The sequence below is a fragment of the Schistocerca gregaria genome, chromosome 2 (genome assembly GCF_023897955.1).
Source record: "Schistocerca gregaria isolate iqSchGreg1 chromosome 2, iqSchGreg1.2, whole genome shotgun sequence".
In the NCBI taxonomy this organism is placed as follows: Eukaryota; Metazoa; Arthropoda; class Insecta; order Orthoptera; family Acrididae; genus Schistocerca; species Schistocerca gregaria.
The window spans coordinates 473,767,267-473,791,325 of NC_064921.1; the positions used below are offsets into that span (position 1 = coordinate 473,767,267).

General features: G+C 38.4%; 1 protein-coding gene across 1 annotated transcript in view; it reads right to left on the minus strand.

Annotated features, from left to right (window-relative positions):
• Window positions 1–24,059, minus strand: part of LOC126326497 (CCAAT/enhancer-binding protein zeta-like) — a 177,542-nt gene that overhangs the window by 112,303 nt on the left and 41,180 nt on the right. Inside the window, exons 5-8 of the mRNA XM_049995645.1 lie at window positions 21,750–22,033; window positions 11,255–11,400; window positions 11,037–11,172; window positions 4,751–4,953 (exon numbers count right to left, since the gene is read on the minus strand). Coding sequence (XP_049851602.1) covers window positions 4,751–4,953; window positions 11,037–11,172; window positions 11,255–11,400; window positions 21,750–22,033 — 769 coding nt within the window. The remainder of the gene's footprint in view (window positions 1–4,750; window positions 4,954–11,036; window positions 11,173–11,254; window positions 11,401–21,749; window positions 22,034–24,059) is intronic.

Sequence of the window (24,059 nt, forward strand, 5' to 3'; positions counted from 1 at the left end):
AATTGGTTGGAGGCATTGGTCATAGAGTGCTGTAATTCTTTCAGTGGGGCCACAGTAACCAGCCACAATGGGGTGTCCAGGACTGTTGGGTTTGTTGATTTTGGGGGACAATTAGAAGGTGGGTGTGCAGGGTGTAATAGGGGTGAGGAGAGAAATGGATTCAGGAGAGATGTTCTGGGAAGGGCCTAAGGCTTTAAACAGGGATTGGAGTTTGTAATCCACTTCTGGGATAGGATCACTCTGGCTAGGTTTATAGGTGGAGGAGTCAAGACAATTGGTGGTGGCCTTCTGCCAGGTAGTCACTGTGATTCATAACAACAGTGGTGGAACCTCTGTCTGCAGAATGCTGTACTTATCAAAGACCTACTCTCCTTCTCCTGATCCGTGCAATGGAAGCATTCTTCATATCGTTGTGGAAGACCCATGTGCAAAACCTCTCCAATCTAACCACTCACCACTTCTTATTCCAGTCCTGTCACAGGTTTATCATACCCCATCAGGGGCTAGACTACCTGTGAAAGCAGCCAAGTCATTTACCAGCTCTGCTGTAAACTTTGCACAGCTTTTTATATTGATGTGACTACCAACCTGCTCTCCACCAGGATGAAAGGCCACCGCCAAACTGTGGCCAAGAGCAAAGTATACAATCCTGTGGCACAACATGCAGCTGACCATAACACACTTGATTTCAGTGGCTGCTTCACAACTCGAGCCATCTGACCATTTGGATCCTTCTCTCCAATCTATGGTAACATACAGTCCCCACACCCTTCAGCCAACATTATCCACCCCCTCTGCCCTATCATCTCCTCCTCAATCTCATCTCCCGCCCTGTTTATTTGCAGCCATCTGACAATGCATCTGCCTGTCTTTCCCTACTCCTCTCATTTTTGTTACATTTTCCCCCCATCTCCCTGCCCCACAACCTCCTGATGCTTCACTTGATGGCAGTCAAGTCACTGCACCTCCACCAGTGTTCATCTCTCTCCCCATCCATACACTACTATCCCTTCCCCTTACCCATCCCCTCCAGATTGCTAATTGCATCCCACATGATGTTGCAATCCGAGCCAAGATGCTGGAGTTCGCAGTCATATGTATGTGACGTGTGCTTTCTTGTTTGTTTGTTTGTTTGTGTGTGCGCGCGTGTGTGTGTGTGTGTGTGTGTGTGTGTGTGTGTGTGTGTGTGTGTGTGTGTGTTTTTACTGATGAAGGCTGTGGCCGAAAATTATATGTGAGTATCTTTTAATCATGTCTGTCTACAACTTAACAATCTTCTTTACAGTAAGTATCATTCTATCTTTTCCTACATTGTTAAAGGGCTAGTTGTGTTTCAAAAGAACAATATTTTCTAAATCTGTGTTGACAGTGTGTTAATAGACCATTCTCTTTAAGAACATTTATAATGTCGAACACAATACATGTTCCATAATCCTGCAGCAAATCAACATTAATGATATGGGTCTGTAATTTAGTGGATTACTCTTACTGCCTTTCTGGAATATTGGCGTGACTCATCCAACCTTACAGTCTTTGAGTATGGATCTTTCGTCAAGTGAGCAGTTGTATATGTATGGAGCTACTGCATCAGCATACTCTGAAAGGAACTTTATTGGCATACTGTTTGCACCAGTAGACTTGCTTATTAAGAGATTTAAGTTTTTAAGTTACTTAAATACGCTGAGGATACCCATGTTGGTAACTGTTCTCGATTCAAACTCTGGAATATTTACTTTGTCCTCTTTGGTGATGAAATTTCAGAAGGCTGTGTTTAGTAACTCTGCTTTAGCAGCACTGTCATCGATAGTATTTCCACTGCTATCACACAGAGAAGGCATTGATTGTGTCTTGCCACTAGCATACTTTAGATGTGACCACAATCTCTTTGGATTTTCTGTCAGGTTTCAAGGCAAAGTTTGGGCATGGAAACTATTATACACATCTCGCATTGAAGTCTGCACTAAATTTTGAGCTTCTGCCAAAAAATCGCCAATCTCGAAGATTTTGCATTTGGATGTGTTCTGCGACTGCTCACGCTTGACCAAAAATGGAATTGTGTGAAGTGTTGCAAGGATGGTTTGCATCTGTTCAGGAAGTATCCGCAGGACTTTAAGCACTGTTTCGTCATTGTGGATGAAACATGGATACATTACTATACTCCTGATACCAAACAACAATCTAAACAATGGGTTACCAAGGGAAAAATTGCACCAAAAAAGGCGAAGACCATTCCTTCGGCCGGAAAAGTTATGGCGACTGTCTTTTGGGATTCACAAGGGATAATCCTCATCGACTATCTGGAAAAGAGTAAAACTATTACAAGTGAATATTATTCATCATTATTGGACCGTCTGAAAACCGAACTGCAAGAAAAATGCCGGCGATTGAACCGCAAAAAAGTCCTTTTCCATCACAATACTGCACCAGCACACACCTCAGCAGTTGTGGTTGCAAAATTACTGGAAATAGGATTCCAACTCATTTCAAATCCCCCCCTATTCTCTGGACTTGGCTCCCTCAGACTACCATTTGTTCCCCAATTTGATAAAATGGATGGCGGGACAAAGATTTCATTCAAATGAGGAGGTGATTGCAGCAACCAATAGCTATTTTGCAGACTTGGACAATTCCTATTATTCAAAAGGGATCAACAAATTAGAACAGCATTGGACAAGTGTATAAGTCTAAAAGGAGACAACGTCAAAAAATTAAAAACGGTCTAACGGAAACATATAAGTAGTTTTTATTTTTGCACGGACTTTTCAAACTCCCCTCATACATTATTAATTTGGAAGGAGTGGAGATTGCCTCTTAGGAAGGTGTCAAGTGAACTTTTATCTGCTTTTTTGAATAGGTATATTTTTCGTTTCTTTTTGAAGGATTTGGGAGTTACAACATTCAGTGTCGCTATGACAACCATGTCTTCACTAATCTCTGTATTCACTTTGATAATCATTAGTAGCTCAAGACTATTTGTTGCTAAGAGGCCAAGCGTGTTTTCACAACTGTTTACTGTTTGATTGGGCTCATGAACTAATTACTTGAAATGATTTTCAGAGATTGCATTTAGTACAATATCAGATGATGTTTTACTCATACCTCCAGATTTAAGCATGTATTCTTGCCAACACATCGAGAGTAAATTGAAGTCACCACCAACTATGATTGTATAAGTTGGGTATGTGTTTGAAATTAGACTCAAGTTTTCTTTGAACCGTTCAGCAATTGAATCATCTGAGTTGGGAGGTCAGTAAAAGGATCTAATTATTATTTTATTCCAGTTTCCAGGAAAGACTTCTTCCCATACTAACTCACAGGAACTATCCACTTCAATTCTGGTTCAAGATGAACTACTTCCGACAGCAACTTCTACTATAGTAAAAAGCAAAACTGTATTTGGGGACAATTGCATCTCACAATTTTAGTATGCTACACAAACTTTAATTGCAGGAAGATTCATCACTTACAAAAACTCATTCACAGAATTGCACCTGATAGACATTGATATAAATTACAAGAAATTAAAACCAAATTTAATAACTTGTGAGTATAAGGCAAAACTGTTTATAGTAAATAACTTTGAGGTTCGCCGATGACATTGTAAGTCTGTCAGAGACAACAAAGGACTTGGAAGAGCAGTTGAACGGAATGGATAGTGTCTTGAAAGGAGGATATAAGATGAACATCAACAAAAGCAAAACGAGGATAATGGAATGTAGTCAAATTAAATCGGGTGATGCTGAGGGAATTAGATTAGGAAATGAGACACTTAAAGTAGTAAAGGAGTTTTGCTATTTGGGGAGCAAAATAACTGATGATGGTCAAAGTAGAGAGGATATAAAATGTAGACTGGCAATGGGAGGAAAGTGTTTCTGAAGAAGAGAAATTTGTTAACATCGAGTATAGATTTAAGTGTCAGGAAGTCGTTTCTGAAAGTATTTATATGGAGTATAGCCATGTATGGAAGTGAAACATGGACAATAAATAGTTTAGACAAGAAGAGAATAGAAGCTTTCGAAATGTGGTGCTACAGAAGAATGCTGAAGATTAGATGGGTAGATCACATAACTAATGAGGAGGTGTTGAACAGGATTGAGGAGAAGAGAAGTTTGTGGCACAACTTTACTAGAAGAAGGGATCGGTTGGTAGGACATGTTCTGAGGCATCAAGAGATCGCCAATTTAGTATTGGAGGGCAGTGTGGGGGGTAAAAATTGTAGAGGGAGACCAAGAGATGAATACACCAAGCAGATTCAGAAGGATGTAGGTTGCAGTAGGTACTAGGAGATGAAGAAGCTTGCACAGGATAGAGTAGCATGGAGAGCTGCATCAAACCAGTCTCAGGACTGAAGACCACAACAACACAATGTTGTTGCTCCATACAATCCATTTCACAAAAAAGTGATAAATGTTTAGTGCTAAAACTGTTCACAATGCATCATCTGCATAAATTAAAAGTGGGAAATAAAAAACTAACAGTGACTGGAAATGAACAAGAAAAGATATAACTATGAACTAGAGATAAAATCAAGCAGTTTTTCTGCTAACTTATTTTTATCTTGCCTTAAGAATAAACTATTTTTGTGGGCCATTTTGTGCCTTGTTGCATGTATAAAGAAAGGAGAAATAAAAGAAAGAAGAACAAATAACACAAGCCTATAAACAACAGGGAAATCCTCAAATGACTTCTCAAGTAGAAAGACAAGTAACTATAATAAATTATCAAATATTACATCTTCACACAATATTACCTGTCAGCTGATGTATTTTCTTGGTCAGTGATATGGAACAGCAGGCACAAGGCATGTAGACTGACATTGAAGGATGCTATATGCACAACTTTGTATAGTGTATCAATATGTTCCATAATAGTGTTAATTTCATTTCGAGCAAATGGGAATGCCCGATTGACTCCTGTGAATAACGCACTCATCAGCCTTGAATCAATCTCTCCCTAGAGAATTAAAAATATGCTTTACATAGTTATATTTCAAATGATTATTTAGTTAAAAATATTTTTGAAACAACAGATCATCATCTACTTTATTCATAATAAATGAATGAATGAAAAACAGTGCTAGATTTGTAAATTGCCTTGGCAGTCAGGTTTATTACTTTGTGCTGCAAGTTTAACACTTATTACCTCAGCCTATGTTCACATTCATACACGAACACTAACATGTTCTGTATACTATGGAATTATCTATTGGGATAAGGCAACTTTAGTCAATAAAATATTTATTCTGAAAAAAAGTGCAATGAGAGTACAGTTTAAAGTATTTAACTGCAAATCTCTTCAGAGATATTGGAATTCTTGCACTGATTGGGACATTTCTTTTGCAATGGTTTTTGTGGCTAACCTTATAAATATGTTCCAGATGAAATGTAACATACACAATTACAATAGAAGAAACAAAAAACATCTTCATCTGAAAGTTGCAGCTTGTCTGGGTTTCAGAGTGATAATCAACACCCTAGTGCAAAGATCCTATCTAGCCATACACACACATAAGTAAATAAATTGGGAACCCCAGCATCTAGAAAATTAAACTGACAGTATAATTCATTTAGCACTTCGCTCCTCCTATAAATTATGTGATTATCTAGATTTGGGATTGGAAATCTCCAGTCATACAGTATTTACATGTAACTGATGTTTTTTATAGTTATCACCCTATTTCTGGAAATATTAAGCAACCATTAGTAGACCAACAACAGCGTGCAGTGTAGCCTGAAAAACAGCACTCTTTTCAAAGATGTGGTTTTCCTGTAAAGTACCTAAGATGTTCATTTATGACTGTAAAAACAGGAAAGGCTGATGCAAGGTTGACAGACACACAAATTAAGAGGCAGGTGACTTTTGAAAATATTTCACCATGGTAAACATGGAGAGCAAGAAAAGAGATGCATAAATTATAAAAACTCAATCACAGCAGCATTTCTGATACACACTGATGTAAATTAGGGGAAATTAAATTCAAAATTTAGTAACTTGAGAGTACAAGGCAGATACTGAAGGGAAAGAGAAGTTAATTTGACTTCTCGATCATAATGTCATCTTTTTTATATCCTGTCTTTCACCTTAATTTAAGGTCTCAACTGAACTTTTCTTTCATACAGCACAAGTATATATCTTTACTTTTACTTTTCTGCTATCTTCATCCTGATGAAAATATGTTAGAAACATCAAAATGTTAGAGAGCCATTTGCTGTCTGCCACACCTGTTCCAGGAGGCCTTTTTTATGGTTGGTAAGCAGAATAAGTTGACAATCCCATTCTGATACTATTATTATTAGTTTCATGTTTAATAAGTTCATCTGCTGCATTTTTATGTACCAACAGAGTGTAACAGATTATCTTTAATAATTTTTAAATGTTAATTCGTTCTACAAATAAAGTTTGTGATAGGCAAGTCATTAAGTTTATGGGCACAATGATTAATACCCTTGATTGAGATTCTCTTTCATAATGTGAGTTGGCTAGATAATGTATGGATGAATACGGAATGCCACCACTTACTGATTAGGCACAATCATACACAGCAAAAGAAACAATACTCAGTGCTGATATATTGATATTACAGTGTAAAGTATGTATACGAAACCCTATGGAAGTACGTGTAGTGTTTCAGTAGCTAATTCCAGTTACTGAATCTACATACAAATATTCTTTAGGTATAAAATATGGTTTATTTTACAGTCAAATGTCTACACACAAATATATACTTCCCAAATTTTCAATCATAATAAATACAGAGTCAATAAATATTTTTATGCAAATAGAAATCTCTTTAGTGTACAAAATTAACAAAAAGGGATTTAATTGTTACACAAACCAACTAGAGAAGAACTTTAAATTCTTTCAGATAAATTATGCAGATATCAGCTACTAGACAAAATGCTGGGAGCAAGCTTGGTGGCACTTCGATTACATTATGTTTTTTACTCAACTTTACACAGAATGGACCCTGGATCAATGGAAATTTTTCCCCACATTGGATGAATACAATTTTTGTTACATCAAATCAATGGACATGTCCAGCTACGCCACAATCCAGGCAAAAGACTCTTGCGAACATGCGCCACCCAACAGCTGGTGGGGGTGGTATTATGCTACAGTGCACATCAACTTGTGGTTCAGCAGAACTTGTGGCAGTAATCAGAGGTGCCATGACAGCCCTGGTCTATGAGAACAATACTGTTGACCACATATATCTCTGCAAATGTGAAGTCTTTCCCAATAGTGATGGTTTCTTCCAGGAAGATAGCTGTCCATGTCATTAGGCCAGAATTGTGTCACAGTGGTCTGAGGAGCATTATGGTGAGATCATGTTGATTTCTTGGTTTCTTAGTTTGTGTCATCTGAACCCAATGGAATACACATGAGATTCAACTGGGTGCCAATTCTGCACCCAAATTCCACTTGCTCATAATTTATGGGAATTGTTAGAATGTGTGTGTGTGTGGGGGGGGGGGGGGGGGGGGGGACGACGACGACATCTGGCAGCACACACCAGCTGGGACCTATCAAGCGCTTGCTGACTCTATAGATCACAGAATCGCTAATGTATTCTATTCCAAAACTGGACCAGAACATTATTACTCAGGTGGTCCTAAGGTTTTGGCTTGTTAGTTCAATAACCAGTGTCAGGAAAACAGAAAACCTCTGATCTATAATATCATTATACTTTCTCCTTGTAGCATTGAATAATGTCGGAATCCTTTCCTGCATGTCTTGGTTGCTTATGAGTGCATCTATAGATTAATGACAATTGTTTTGCAACTCCAGTTCAGTGCCTTCCCATTCAAATTTATTGCCTCATCACATATAAAATTACAATGAAACACTACTCTAGTGAGAGATGATTATTTAAAACCAACTCATCTTAATACCAATAATATACACAGTGTGCCCCAGTCAAAAATAAATAAACAAATAAAATAAAAATAGTAAACTGAAAGAAACTTTAAGTTCCAGTTAACGTCAACAATCTTTACAAGTTATTTGGTGTTTTTCACATGGAACTGCACTGGCACACTGCCGTTGTAGACACAGTTCAGCAATGATTTGTTTGATGTCTATGGCAATTTAGTGAGCAGAAGAAAATTAATACCTTTAAAGAGTACATATTTATGTGACATTATCTATCAAATGGGGAGAGATATTCACAGAGACTTTAACAAACTAGCAGAATGCTTGTGATGTAAGAGAAAATCTATTGAAAATTATACACAACCTTATGTTATGGTGTGTACAGTGCGTGAAAATCTTTGATGAAATAATAAAGCTGGGGTACAGAAAAGTTCTGGTGATTCAATTTTGGTACAAAAACATTACAATAACCTGTTTGCTACAAATCTTGCACAGCAGTTATTGACATTTGCACAAGTTGACATCTATCAAGATATTTTCTGATGGAGAAAACAAAAATGATAATTTCCTCAAGAACGTAACAAGGAGATAAAACTGTTGCTGAGATTATGCAAATTTAGCTCACACAGTAAGAGAAGAGTGGTTAATTAAATTTATTTACATAAGACTATTCGTGATTAGGCTTATAAAGGATGTTTTTATCATAAAAAAATGTTAGGTATTTAATCTTCCAATAGGAGGTGCATATTATCGGACAAGCATCTACTAACTATATAACATAAGGAATTGTGATTCACCACTAACACTCTTAAAGAAAATTAAATCATTGGTGCAGTTGTTGGTAGCTGCTCATCAATAAACAAAAATATTAGATATTTGATTAACCAGTAAACACACTCACTATGCATTCAGAGTACAGTAAGCAAATATCTTGTTGAAATTTAAGAGAATAATATAGAAGTATAAACTCAACTGAGCAGGTAGTTACTTACACAGCTGGTGCCAGGACTGCAATGTTATTCACAAACTGCTTCCATAAATACACATTCAGAAAATATACACACAAATGTAACCAACTTTACAACTACAAATAAATATAACATTAACTTACGGCAAAAAATTGACAGAAAATGTGAAGATAATTACTGTAGTTTTAAAATATTAGTCTTCGTGAGCCAATCTTGCAGCAGCCCAATGTGTAGGGCCCCGAAAAATTTGCAATTTCTAACAAATGCGAATATAAATGCAAATTCCGACTCAAGATGCAAAAATATGAAATTTCTAATAAATGCTACTTCTTAGCAAATTGCATCCAAATGAACAATTTCATCAGAGAAAGTTTGAAATTCTTCATTTTCTGCATATAAATACTTAAAATGTACTCAATTCCTGGAACCAAAACTCATCTTTCCCACTCAACGCTCTGGTGTCACACCAATTGCGAGCAGATGAATAGCTGGTACAAGATACATTCTACATAATCCAACACAGAACACAACCATGGGACCTATCAACTTAGAACAAATAAAAACATACATAAAGTTCAAAAGTTGGTATAATACGGACACTTAAATGTGGCACTTTTAGGTTGCAGGTGTTTTAAATTTTGATTGCATGAAGTGCTGGTAGAGATCAGGCGTGAATTACCTTGTTTACAACACTGCTTATATCAACACGCAATTTTGTGGTAACCACTAATGAATGTTTCGAGTGGTGTGTTCCTCATTTTCTTTTCTTATTTTAAACTGTGTGAAGAAACTAATTCTGATTCATCACGGAGTTTGATTACTACCACCAAAGCACCAGAAAGGACCAACAACCTCTACGACGTGTCAAGTTCTGCTTTCGCAGAAACAAAGAACATAGGTGTAGACTGCCTGCCCTGCGAGACAGCTTGTTTTCCTGCACTGTTCCTTTCCCCTCTGGCAGCCAAGATTCTAGTTTGTTTATGCTCATGGCTGATTGCTGGTTTATAACCTTCGCACTCTGCAATACAGTGCAACCAAAAAACAAAACCCTTTAATGCATTTCAACCATGCCGAAAGTCTCTCCCAACATGCGAACAGAGTTATTTTTGGTTCCACTTCTATACTAAGTACCTTCTAGAGTTGACGAGTATGAGTCACACAGCTATAAATGCCCAGAAAAGGTTGAAATCAATACTCTGCAGGTTCTTTAATTATTTAACTTGGCAGGAAAAGAAAAATAACATCGAGAAATGCCTCAAATCAAATACATAAAAATAGTGCTGCTTCTCAACAGAAATAACCATTTGTTGAAAGCATAAAGCAAAGACCATTTTGAAATAAAGCTTTTGAAATTTTAGCAAAAGCAAACATTCCAGCCAAAAGGCTCCCACCTCACCACATTTTTAAAGGTCAATTTGAAAGTACTATGGGTTCACTTTCAGGTAAGTCAGTGTGACAACACTCTAAATTTGAAGGTCTAATCATTTATAAACAAAAAAAATTGGATGCAAATTTCACCAAAAAACTATGCAAATTTTGCCATAAATTTTCAGTCCCTATCAATGTGTGTGTTCATGAATGTTTGTAACAGGCCTTACAGCATCCAGACAGCTAGTATAACACTCAAGTACTGGCCTGCAGATTGCAACCCTTTGAAGTAACGATACATGCAGTCACCTGAATGTATGTGAGGTAATGTCTCCACAAGATATAGAATACTGTTCATCTGTCTGAGATCTATACTGATAAAGAGACACTCAATAGGATTCAAAACCCATCATGGGCTTGTTTATTCAGCTTAAAAATATCGTATAACAACCAACAAATTACAGTGGGAGATACTGCATGGAAACAACACAATATCATTTTTCTTGAAATTCAAAATAACTGCAATGAGGCAACACAGAATGTATAATCATCCACTACCTTTATATTAACAAAGCCATATATGCAGCATACAGGCATAGGATAACTTGAGTAGAAAAAAGATCATCATAAATGAAAAACACATTCAAACTATTCTTATTAATTACAAATGCAATAGTGTGGTAGTTGCAGGTAATACAAAAGGAAGGATAGGTTTCTCATTAGAAATCCATCATATGCTACAAATTTTTCTCAGACATGAATGCATCATGTTTTTATAACACTATACTACAACAAAGAAATGCAATTTGTAACCAATTCTACATTTACCTTTTTAACACAGGCTTTGAAGAAGGAAAAATATAACTTAATTAATGTAACTGCCAGAGACGCTTCATCTTTAGTGAACAACAGCTGTGTCAAAAAACACAGGCCATAATACTGAGCTCTTTGTTTTATATTAGGCCTAAAACAGAGAAACAACAAATCAATAAAAGTAATTCACTGTTAAAAATATACAATACTACTATGATTTCTAAGGTTCCCACCTGAACAGAAGTTTCTCAATTTCTTCAGTCACAACACCTTTCATGTTTGGATGTACATGAAGTAACTGAGTCAGGCAATACATTACTTTTGAAACAACCTTCTGACTTGGATCACCCAATTTGTTAACAAGATTTGAAAGCAATATCTAAAAAAAAAAATATATGAGACACATTGATCTATTACACATACAAGTATATTACAAAGTCTACACATTAACTTCTTCTCATCTTACCAAGAAACTATACTGTAACAAAATAACCTAAGTTATGAAAAATGATAAGACAGTAAAATTAATTCTTATAAAAGTGTATTCAGTTGAATAATTAAATTCAGTGCACTCTGTATGCGTCCGTAAGTTCTGGAAATCAAAGCTTCATGCAAAACAGTTCACATGGAGTACTAGTTTGTAATAAAAATTAAGGGTGAAAGTAAAATCCGAATTCCTCTTAGCAAGTTGTGTAGCTTGTTCCTGAGGCAAGAAGGGCACGTAACACTAATGTCGAAATGTAATATACACAGTAAAAATGCAATAATAAATGCTGTTACCAGTCTAAAAGCTGAGGTCTGAAACATTTGACCTACCCAATTATAGCAGAAGTAATATTTCAAGGCCGTCATTTTCAATTTTTCTTAAATATCCATTCAAGCATCTATGTAGTGACCCTTAAGAAGATATTTAAGATAAATTCACAGAGACAAAAATTAAGTTGACACAATATCAAAATGCTGAGCAATATGCTTCATGCACTTCCCTGAAGAAGCTAAGGAAGACAAAATTCATGTCAGTACTGTACCATATCCACCTCATAATGCACATTTAGCACTCTGTGATCTTCTTTCGTGAACATCACTATGCCATAAATGATTTAATTCATACAACAATAAGGAATTGGTTCAAAAAATGGTTCAAATGGCTCTGAGCACTATGGGACTTTACTGCTGTGGTCATAAGTCCCCTAGAACTTAGAACAACTTAAATCTAACTAACCTATGGACATCACACACATCCACACCCGAGGCAGGTTTCGAACCTGCGACCGTAGTGGCCGCGCGATTCCAAACTGTAGCGCCTAGAACCACTCGGCCACTCAGGTCGCCAAGGAATTGGTTGTAAAAACATAAAATGTAGCTCTCCAATGTTGCTATCATTACATTCACGATATACAGGTAGACATATCACAAGCACAACCACATCAGAGTGACATCTATGAAGCGGATAGACTAAGAGGGGTGGCAACCTCTCTGGTAGAGGTGACAGTTTGGATAACTGGCTGATCTGACCTTGTAACATTAGCCAACATGGCCTTGCTATTTTGGTACAGAGGCATGGCTAATGAAAAGGGGAAGGAAGTTACAGATACTACATCCCTTAAGGACATAATTTCTACTATCTGGTTTAATGATAATGGCATCTACTTGGTTAAAATATTACAGATGAAAAATAGTCTCCCATTTGGATCTACAGGATTATTCTGGAAGATTTTGTCAATGGGAAAAAGAAATATTATGTACTATGGATCTGAATGTGGAGTGCTAGACTCTTAATTGTGTAGTAGGTTAGAGAATTTGAAAAATGGGTGTTAATAGGTTTAAGTTGGAGATAATGGGAATTAGTGAAGTATGGCAGCAGGAAGACCAGGATTTCTCGTCAGGTGAGCACAGGGTCATCAATACGCAATCAGCTAGGTTGGAATTAGAGTAATAGTGAGTGAGAAAAGAGGAACACAAGTAAGATATTACAACAGAGTAGTGAAGGCTTTAGTGTAACCAAGACTGACAAGAAGCCTGGACCAAACACAGTCATACAATTATAAAGCTCAGCAGATGATGAAAAGAGCATGGGTAGGAATGATGAGTAAAAGAAATTATTCTGATAGTTACAGCAGACAAAAATTTAATTTTGATGGGGGGCTGGAATTCAATGGTAGGAACAGTAACAGAAGGAAAAACAGATGGAGAACATGGGCTGGGAGGGAAACATGAAAGAGGAAGCCATATGGTAGGGCTTTGCAAAGTGCACAATAAAATCATTACTAATGCTGAGTTTAATAATTATCAAACAAGGTTGTGTAAATGGAAGACACCTGGAGATAATAAAAGTTTTCTGATATACAGGGTGGTCAGAAACAGTCTGAAAAGCTTGTAAGTTAGTTCCAGGATAGGTTGTGCTGAAAGATAATTGTTAAAAAAAAATCAAAACATTGTGCCATTTTTGACATAATCAGCACTGAAGTTAGCCAATCACACTGTTGCCTGCACAACTTCAAGTACCCTAAAGAGACAGTGATGCCAAATGTGTTCATTTGATTTCCTAAAACCGAACATGATAGCGACCCACAAACAGGACATGGGATGGTAGTAATGATCGAACTTGAGCCAAAGGCTGAACAGTTTCGTATGCTGCCATCTATAGCACGAGCATAACTGACACTAACAGCATCTAGTGGTTCACTTTAATCTGCAAATGTAGTGGCACAGTTGGCTAACTTCAATGCTACTTAACTTAGAAACAGTGCAACATAAAAAAATTTTTCTTAACAATTACTACCCTCCAATACCCTTACAAGCTTTTCAGACTGTTTCTGATGACCCTGTATAATAGAACTAGGGACCCACCCTGGCTTCACATGGGTACCATTAACCGTCTAAGGACGGATGACTTTACTGACATAGCGATAATTTTGTTTACAGAGCAATGAATAGTTATGATGAAAATTCAGAGAACAATGTTATATAACTGAATATCATCACTTTCATTTAACTGAAATGTATGAGAAGTGCTCACCAGGAAAGTTCTCAAAAGGCACAAACATTGCCGGCCACCAATTTGCAGTGCCCGTATGATGTGGTCCGTCCGATCGGGACGCAGAGTTTGGCCCAAGCAATGGCCACTTGCTGGCCAACTGACCCAGTGACAGTCTACATCTACATCGACATTTACACTCTGCAAGCCACCCAATGGTGTGTGGCGGAGGGCACTCTATGTGTCACTGTCATTACCTCCCTTTCCTGTTCCAGCCGTGTATGGTTTTTCGGGAAGAACGACTGCCGGGAAGCCTCCGTGAATGCTCAAATCTCTCTAATTTTACAGTCGTGATCTCCTTGGGAGGTATAAGCAGGGGGAAGCAATATATTTGATACCTCATCCAGAAACGCACCCTCTCGAAACCTGGACAGCAAGGTACACCGTGATGCAGAGCATCTCTCTTGCAGAGTCTGGCACCTGAGTTTGCTAAACATCTCCGTAATGCTATCATGCTTACCAAATAACCTGTGACGAAACACGCCACTTTGCTTTGGATCTTCTCTATCTTCTCTGTTAACCCGACCTGGTACGGTTACCACACTGATGAGCAATACTCCAGTATAGGTTGAACGAGTGTTTTGTAAGCCACCTCCTTTGTTGATGGACTACATTTTCTAAGGACTCTCCCAATGAATCTCAACCTATCATCCGCCTTACCAACAATTAATTTTATATGATCATTCCACTTCAAATCATTCCACCCGCATACTCCCAGATATCTTACAGAAGTAACTGCTACCAGTGTTTGTTCCACTATCATGTAATCATACAGTAAAGAATCCTTCTTTCTATGTATTTGTAATACATTACATCTGTCTATGTTAAGGGTCAGTTGTCACTCCCTGCACCAAGTGCCTATCCGCTGCAGATCTTCCTGCATTTCGCTTCAATTTTCTAATGCTGCAACTTCTCTGTATACCACAACATCATCCGCAAAAAGCCGCATGGAACTTCTGACACTATCTACTAGGTCATTCACATATATTGCAAAAAGCAGTGGTCCCATAACACTCCCCAGTGGCACGCCAGAGGTTACTTTAACGTTTGTAGACGTCTCTCCATTGAGAACAACATGCTGTGTTCTGTTTGCTAAAAACTCTTCAATCCAGCCACACAGCTGGTCTGATATTCCGTAGGCTCTTACTTTGTTTATCAGGCGACAGTGCGGAACTGTATTGAACGCCTTCCGAAAGTCAAGGAAAATGGCATCTACCTGGGAGCCTGTATCTAATATTTTCTGGGTCTCTAGAACAAATAAAGTGAGTTGGGCCTCACACGATCACTGTTTCCAGAATCCATGTTGATTCCTACAGAGTAGATTCTGGGTTTCCAGATATGACATGATACGCGAGCAAAAAACAGTTCTAAAATTCTACAACAGATCGATGTCAGTGATATAGGCCTATAGTTTTACGCATCTGCTCAACGACTCTTCTTGAAAACTTGAATTACCTGTGCTCTTTTCCAATCATTTGGAACCTTCCGTTCCTCTAGAGTCTTGCGGTACACGGCTGTTAGAAGGGAGGCAAGTTCTTTCGCGTACTCTGTGTAGAGTCAAATTGGTATCCCGTCAGGTCCAATGGACTTTCCTCTGTTGAGTGATTTCAGTTCCTTTTCTATTCCTTGGACACTTATTTCGATGTCAGCCAATTTTTCATTCATACGAGGATTTAGAGAAGGAACTGCAGTGCGGTCTTCCTCTGTGAAACAGCTTTGGAAAAAGATGTTTAGTATTTCAGCTTTATGCATGTCATCCTCTGTTTCAATGCCATAATCATCCCAGAATGTCTGGATATGCTGTTTCGATCCACTTACTGATTTAAGGTAAGACCAGAACTTCCTAGGATTTTCTGTCAAGTCGGTACATAGAATTTTGCTTTTGAATTCACTGAACGCTTCACGCATACCCCTCCTTATGCTAACTTTGACACAATTTAGTTTCTGTTTGTCTCAGAGGTTTTGGCTGCGTTTAAACTTGCAGTGAAGCTCTCTTTGCTTTCACAGTAGTTTCCTAACTCTGTTATTGAACCACAGTGGGTTTCTCTCGTCCCTCACAGTTTTACTTGGTACATACCTGTCTGAAACGCATTTTATGATTGCCTTGAACTTTTTCCATAAACACTCAACACTGTCAGTGTTGGAACAGAAATTTTTGTTTTGATCTGTTAGGTAGTCTGAAATCTGCCTCCTATTACTCTTGATAAACAGAGAAACCTTCCTCCCTTTTTTATATTAATATTTACTTCCTTATTCAGGGATGCTGCAATGGCCTTATGATCACTGATTCCCTGTTCTGCACTTACAGAGTCGAAAAGTTAGGGTCTGTTTGTTATCAGTAGGTCCAAGATGTTATCTCCATGAGTCGGTTCTCTGTTTAATTGCTCTACGTAATTTTCGGATAGTGCACTCAGTATAATGTCACTCAATGCTCTGTCCCTACCATTCGTCCTAAACATCTGAGTACCCCATTCTAAATCTGGTAAATTTAAATCTTCACCTAAGACTGTAATATGCTGGGGAAATTGATGTGAAATTTATTCCAGATTTTCTCTCAGTTGTTCTGACACTAATGCTGCTGAGTCGGGAGGTCGGTAAAAGGAGCCGATTATTAACCTAGCTCGGTTGTTGAGTATAACCTCCACCCATGATAATTCACAGGAACTATCCACTTCCATTTTACAAGAGGATAAACTACTACTACCAGCGACATACACGGCACCACCTGTTGCATGCAATCTATCCTTTCTAAATACCGTCTGTGGCTTTGTAAAAATTTCGGCAGAATTTATCTCTGGCTTCAGCCAGCTTTCCATACCTATAACAATTTCAGCTTCGGTGCTTTCTATCAGCGCTTGAAGTTCCGGTACTTTACCAATGCAGCTTCGATCCCGCACCCTATGAGGCTGTTGCCCTTTCTATACTTGCTCGAGGCCATCTAACCTAAAAAACTGCCCAGTCCATGCCACATAACCCCTGCTACCCGTGTAGCCACCTGCTGTGTGTAATGGACTCCTGACCTATCCAGCGGAACCCAAAACCCCACCACCCTATGGCGCAAGTCGAGGAATCTGCAGCCCAACCGTCTCAGCCTCTGATTCAGACCCAGTCCGCAGTCAGTCCTGTCGACGATGCTGCAGATGGTGAGCTCTGCTTTCATCCCGCTAGCAAGACTGGCAGTCTTCACGAAATCAGATATCCATCGGAAGCCAGAGAGGTTTTCCTCCAATGCATAGCAACACACATCATTGGTGCCGACATGAGCGACTACCTGCAGATGGGTGCACCCTGTACCCTTCATGGCATCCAGAAGGATCCTTTCCACATCTGGAATGACTCCCCCTGGTATGCACACAGCGTGTACATTGGTTTTCTTCCCCTCCCTTGCAGCCATGTCCCTGAGCGGCCCCATTACGCACCTAACATTGAAGTTCCCAACTACCAGTAAGCCCACCCTCTGCAACCGCCCGGATCTTGCAGACTGAGGGGCAAACTCTGGAACAGGACAAGCAGTCATGTCCGGCCGAAGATCAGTATCAGCCGGAGACAGAGCCTGAAACCGGTTGGTCAGACAAACTGGAGAGGCCTTCCGTTCAGCACTCCGGAATGTCTTTCGCCCCCTGCCACACCTTGAGACGACCACCCACTCTACCACAGGTAAGGGGTCAGCCTCAATGTGGGGGTATCGTGAGCAGGCACAGCCACGGTCCGATCAGGGAATGCATGGGACGAGCTGGCCATCCCCGACAAACCCCCGTCCGGACCCCCACAGTGATGCGCATTGGCAACAGCCTCAAGCTGTGTGACCGAAGCCAACACTGCCTGAAGCTGGGAGCGAAGGGATGCCAACTCAGCCTGCATCTGAACACAGCAGACGCAATCCCTATCCATGCTAAATACTGTCGTGCAAAGAATGTCTGAAGTAATCTGCAGAGAGCACAAACAATTTGACACAAAATTTAAACGGTTATTAAAATACAAGACTGCCTAGTAAATGCAGTAATGCTGCTACTTGCGCACTGCTGACACACTGTTCGGCGGCAGAAGGCTAACTGTACTGTCAGTAACGTACAAAGACTATCTGAAAGAAATAAACAAATGACAGACGACTATGCGACTTTACATGTCACAGATATTAAAATGCAAATCTGCCCCTGCTAAATATGAAACTACACAATGATTTGACGGATTTAACTAAACAAGTGCGGTAAAAACACTCAAACAAATTTTCAACTTGACTACTACACTTATATGAACATTAATTAAGCCACTTGCTGCTACTTGTGCACTGCTGACACACTGCTCAGCGACAGTCCAGCACAAGCTACATTTTGTGTGTGACTTTTCCCACATTTCCTTTGCACTCCTTATATATTAACTCTGCACCACAAATCGTGCTCTTATCAGCTTACACCCTGCACCACAGGTCAGTTAGGAAGTCAGTAATAGTTGACACTGGCGTCTGGATAAGAGTAGCTTTTGCCAGCCTGTTGCTGCACTCTCATATGGCCTTATGCGATTCCATGTTCTGCCACTCGCCACTAGATGGCAATGACATCATTTTAACAGTGGCAGGGGACTTCGTTATAGCTGGGTCAATTTGTATGAAATATTTTTAATTTACGTCTGCACAAGCCTTCCTCCATGAATCAGTCTACCGTATTATAATCCCAGTAGTCATTCCTGAGATTAGCCTGAATGCACAGACAGAAATAGTGGCAGGCGACTTTGATTTACATGTGTATACAAAAAGATAGATAAATAGAAGGGGAAGATAGATGACAAGACAGACACTTCCAAACCAGATTCTACTGCAAAACATTTGCAGCAGGAGGTGTGAACACAAAACAAAAATGTATGAAATCAAGGGGATGGGACCTGGATAAATTGAAAGAGCCATAGGTTGTTGAGAGTTTCAAAGAGAGTTCCCATTAGGCAACTATTGTTTGAAACAGAGGAAAAGAACATAATAGAAGATGAATGAGCAGTTCTGAAATATGAATTACTGAATGTAGCAGAGGACAGACTAGTAAGAAACACATCCCCAGCAGTAATCCTTGATTAAAGTATGAGATATAGAATTTAACCAAGCAAAGGAGAGAATGTAAGAATGGCAAAGAATGTAGAAAGACAAGACAATATGGACATTTAAAAATGATACTGAAAGTTACTGCAAAATGACAAAGCAGAAATAGCTATACCAGAAATGCAAAGCTGTAGAAATCTTTACTACTATGGGAAAGATAAGTGCTGTATACAAGGAAATCAAAGAATCCGTTTGGGAAATGAAAGCAGCTGTATGAATATCAAGAGCTCAGACAGCAAGCCATTACTAAACAAAGAATGAAAGGCTGGAAAGTGAAATTTATATATAGAAAAGCTAAAAACAGATAGAAACTTGAAGATGTTATGGAAAGACAAGAGGATCTAGATGAACGTGTGATGGAAGGCATCATTTTGTGAGAGGAATTTGACAGGGGACTGAAAGAAAAAGAAGGCACCAGAAGTAGAACATTCCCTCAGAATTATTTAGATCTTTCTGGGGAACCAACAATGAAAAAAAGTATTCCACCTGGTGTGCAAGATATATGAGACTGCTAAGTACCCTTAGGCTTCAAGAAGAAAGCAATAATCCCACTTCAAAAAAAAAAAAAAAGCTGGTACTAGCATGGGCAAATGTTATTGAAGTGTCAGTATAATAAGCCATGGTTGTCAAACACTAATACAAATAATTCACAGAAGACTGGAAAAGTGTAGCAGCCAAATTGGGGGAAAGGTCAGTTTGACTAGCAAAGAAATGTACAAACATCATAGGCAAAACTCACCCTATGACTTATTTACAATGACAGAATGAGGAAAGGCAAACCCACATTTACAGAATCTGTAGATTCAGAGAAAGCTTTTGGCAATATTGACTGGAAGACACTTTGAAATTCAGAAAGTAGCAGTGATAAAGTATAAGGAACCAAAGGTTAACTAAAACTAATAAAGAAACCTGACAGTTATTATAAGAGTCAAAGGATATGACAGGGAGGTGGAAGTTTAGAAAAGAGGCTATCCCCATCATTTTCCAATCTATCCACTGAACACACTGTAAATAAAACCAAAGAATGATTGGTAAAAATGAACTGAATTTTTTACAGAAGAAAACAAATTTTATGGTTTGTAAGTGGCAATGTAATTCAGTTAGAGTCAGAAAATGAATTGGAAGATAAGATGAATTGATTGGATAGTATCTTAAAAAGAGGTAATAAAATGATCATCATCCAAAATAAAACAAGAATAATACAATATAGTTTATTTAAATTTGGCAATTCTGCAGGCATCAGATTACAAAATGAACACTAAAAGTAGTAGAGTTGTGCTACTTAGGTTGCAAAATAACTATCAATGGCAGAAGTACAGACTTGCAACAGCAGGAAAAGCATTTATGAAGCAGAATTTTTTAATGGAAGTGAACTGTGTACAATAAATAGTTCAGATAAGAAGAGAACAGAAACTTCTGAAATTCGATGCTACAGAAGAAAAATCAGGTACGTATTGAAGAGGTTCTTAACTGAAGCAAGGAGAAAAGAAGTTTATAGCACAACTTGACAGGATACATCCCGAAACATTAAAGTATCCTCAATTTGGTAATGGATGGAATTGTGTGGGATAAAAAATTGTAGAGTGAGACCAAAGCTTGACTACATTAAGAAGCTCCAAGTAGATACGAGTTACAGCAGTTGTGTAAATATGAAAAGGCTTGCATGGGATAAACTAGCGTGGCTAGTTGCATCAAATGAGGCCTCACACTGAACACCCCAAAACAACTATAACAATGTAATGATCTGTGGCTAAACAGTCACTTGTTTCAGTCATTCTAAATGACAATTTAATTTGATTTCCAACTGATATCAGTGTTTTGAACCTTTTTTCTGTTATGATACTATGTGCCAGTATTCAATGATTTGTCATTTTATTTAGGATTCATAAAGTGGACCCAAATTTAATTTACAGTGGTAATGATGTAGAGAAAAAATTCATCTTCTGCCATATAACAAAACAGAAGCCACTAGCAAATTTTCAGTCCTGGGAGTCACTTCAAGCATTAACAGTCAAGTTAAACAGTGAGAACAAAAATCAGTTTGACCCACACATTCTTAAATTTCTATAGAGGAGAGAACTTTTTGTTGTGTGATGGATCAAATCTCCTCAACAGTTTTAAAAGTCCTCAGTAGCAGCAGAACAATCTGAGTGTAGCAACCTTCACCTCTTAAGCTGCTGTCACGCATTTTTCACATTAATATTCTTATTACCATACTAAACTTTTGTTTACCTGTTAGTATCCACTAAATCAACATCTTCCACTTATAACAGCTTCTATTGAATACTGCTTGAATCAAACAGAAAACTTCCTGAACACCCTTTCACTACGATAACTTCCAATAAATGCAGTTCTTCAAAGAGGCTTCACACAAAAAGTTATAGTTTGTTATAGTTCGATTTTAACTGATTCTGGCGATTGGTGTGTTATTCCCATGGAGACACTACTTAGCAATTAATCTTCATATGTACTGCATATGTGTATATTATGAAGGCGTGTAAATATTTTTTTTGTCCATAATACTGTCACCACTTTGAATATTAATGATGCTAAGGTAAAGATCAATAAATATTAAGTACCACGAATGATCACATTTGAAACTTACACTTTCTAGTTCAGGATTCCCTGCAAGCAGTTTATAGAAAGCTGTTATAGCTTTCTCTTTATTCTTGTCCACAGAATCATGGGAGACAGACTGTAGTGACTGTACAAATGTCATATACAATTCCTTGAGTTGATCTTCAAAAAACCAGTACATGAGGTACTTTTGTCTCTTGGCTTTATTTCCTTCACTTAACCCCTGCAAGATGACATGAGGCCTGGCTTCAAAAGTTTTCAGCTTTCGGTGTGGAGGAAGTAGATCAGCCATAAAAAGTTCTGTCAGAGTATCTGTTAAAAAAACACTTTATGTTAGTGTTATACTACATCTAAATTAGGCAAAACAACCAAAGCTAGAACAAATTCATTTGCAATTCTGTTCACTGGCTGCACTGACTTCTAAAACATTAAATTTACTTCATACATTGAAAAAGAGAAGAGCCTAAACCAGATAAAATAATATTTATACTTAGCACAAAATAACAAAGTAATAGGACAATACCAATTAAATCATTAACTTGCACCATACAAATCTACAGAATACAATTTGTGAGATCTCTCTCTCTCTCTCTCTCTCTCTCTCTCTCTCTCTCTCTCTGTGTGTGTGTGTGTGTGTGTGTGTGTGTGTGTGTGTGTGTGTGTTTCTTTTTGCAGCTAGCTGTAAGTTTACCAATGTGTACTGTCATATAGAAAATTTTCTGCTGTGTGATTGCTATTATGTATGCATACCTCTTTATTGTCTTATGGTGCAATAATGTGTTTTTGCTGAACTGTTACTGCACTATTACCAGCCAAATTTTAATTGTGCTGTGAAGCATGTTGATACAGAACTGACAGAACCTGACTTATGTCTCATTTTGTCGGTAGCTGTTCATTAAAGTGGACAGAGTTTCACTAAGCACAACCTATACCTAAATAGGACCAGGAAAAATATAAGTTGAGCTAAACGTGACAATATAGAGAATGGATTCAGGTTGGTGAAGATGACAATTAAACTTTAAGAATAAAGGCATTAGCAGCAACACAAAGAACATTGGCATCACCACACCCAACATCAGCAGAAGAAAGAGAAGACCACGTAAGTCATCATTTTTGAAAAATTTTTAATAACCAAATAACACAAGAAAATGCTGTGGTACAACTGCAGCAAGATGTAGGTCCATGTACAAGGGAGGACCAGTATTTTATCTGTCACATGCAAGGGAAAGGTAACACCTGACGGTAAGTGATGGTTGGTTGGTTGATTTAGGGGATGAGACCAAATAGTGAGGTCATCAGTTCAATCGGATTAGGGAAGGATGAGTAAGGAATTCAGCCATGCCCTTTCACAGGATCCATCTTGGAATTCACCTGAAGTGGTTTAGGGAAATCATGCAAACCTAAATCAGGATGGCTGGATGTGGGTTTGAACTGTGTCCCCCCCCCCAATGCGAGTCCAGTGTCCATTGTCCTAACATCTGCGCCACCTCATTTGGTGACGGTAAGTAAAGTAAAGTTTTTCTCAAATTAAATGTAGTCTGAATACCACAGTGTTTTACTAGACATGTTCCTACAGTATTCAGTGCAATGTGCCCTTACCTTTCTTCGTTTTGAACTGACATACTGAGATACAAGTGTGGTGTGAAAAGTTCTCGGAACCAAATATAAAAAAAGTATTTACATCACTGAAACTTTTTTTTGTTATTTTTCAATGTAGTCTCCTTATAGATCGTTTCCTTCAGGCCTGCAACATAGTTGTCAACTCCAGCTATCAATTCTTCATTTGAAGTGAATCTTCGTCCACCAAGAAAAATTTTCAGTTCTGGGAAGAGATGGAAGTCTCATGAAGCCATATCAGGTGAACAAGGCGGGTGTGGCAACAATTCATACCTTAGTTCGTGTAATTTTGACGTGGCGATGGCACATGTGTGCACATGCGCGCAATTTCTTGATGGAGGATGACTTTCTTCCTTGCTAAACCTGGCCTTTTTTCGTGTATCTTTTGTTGCAATTTGTCCAGGACGTTAGCATAGTATTCTGCAGTAATTGTTTGCCCAGTGTGGAGATAATCTACAAACAGAATCCACTTCGCATCCCAGAACACTGCTGTCATGACCTTTCCCACCGAAGGAATTGTCTTTGCTTTCTTTGGTGGTGGAGAATCAGCATGTTTCCACTGCTTTGACTGTTGTTTTGTCTCTGGGGTATAGTAGTGCACCCAAGTTTCATCTGTGGTCACAAAGTGGCACGAAAAATCTTGTTTGTTTCTCCTAAAACGGGTCAAACATTGTTGCAATATGTCCATTATCATGCGTTTTTGATCCAGCGTCAAGAGCTG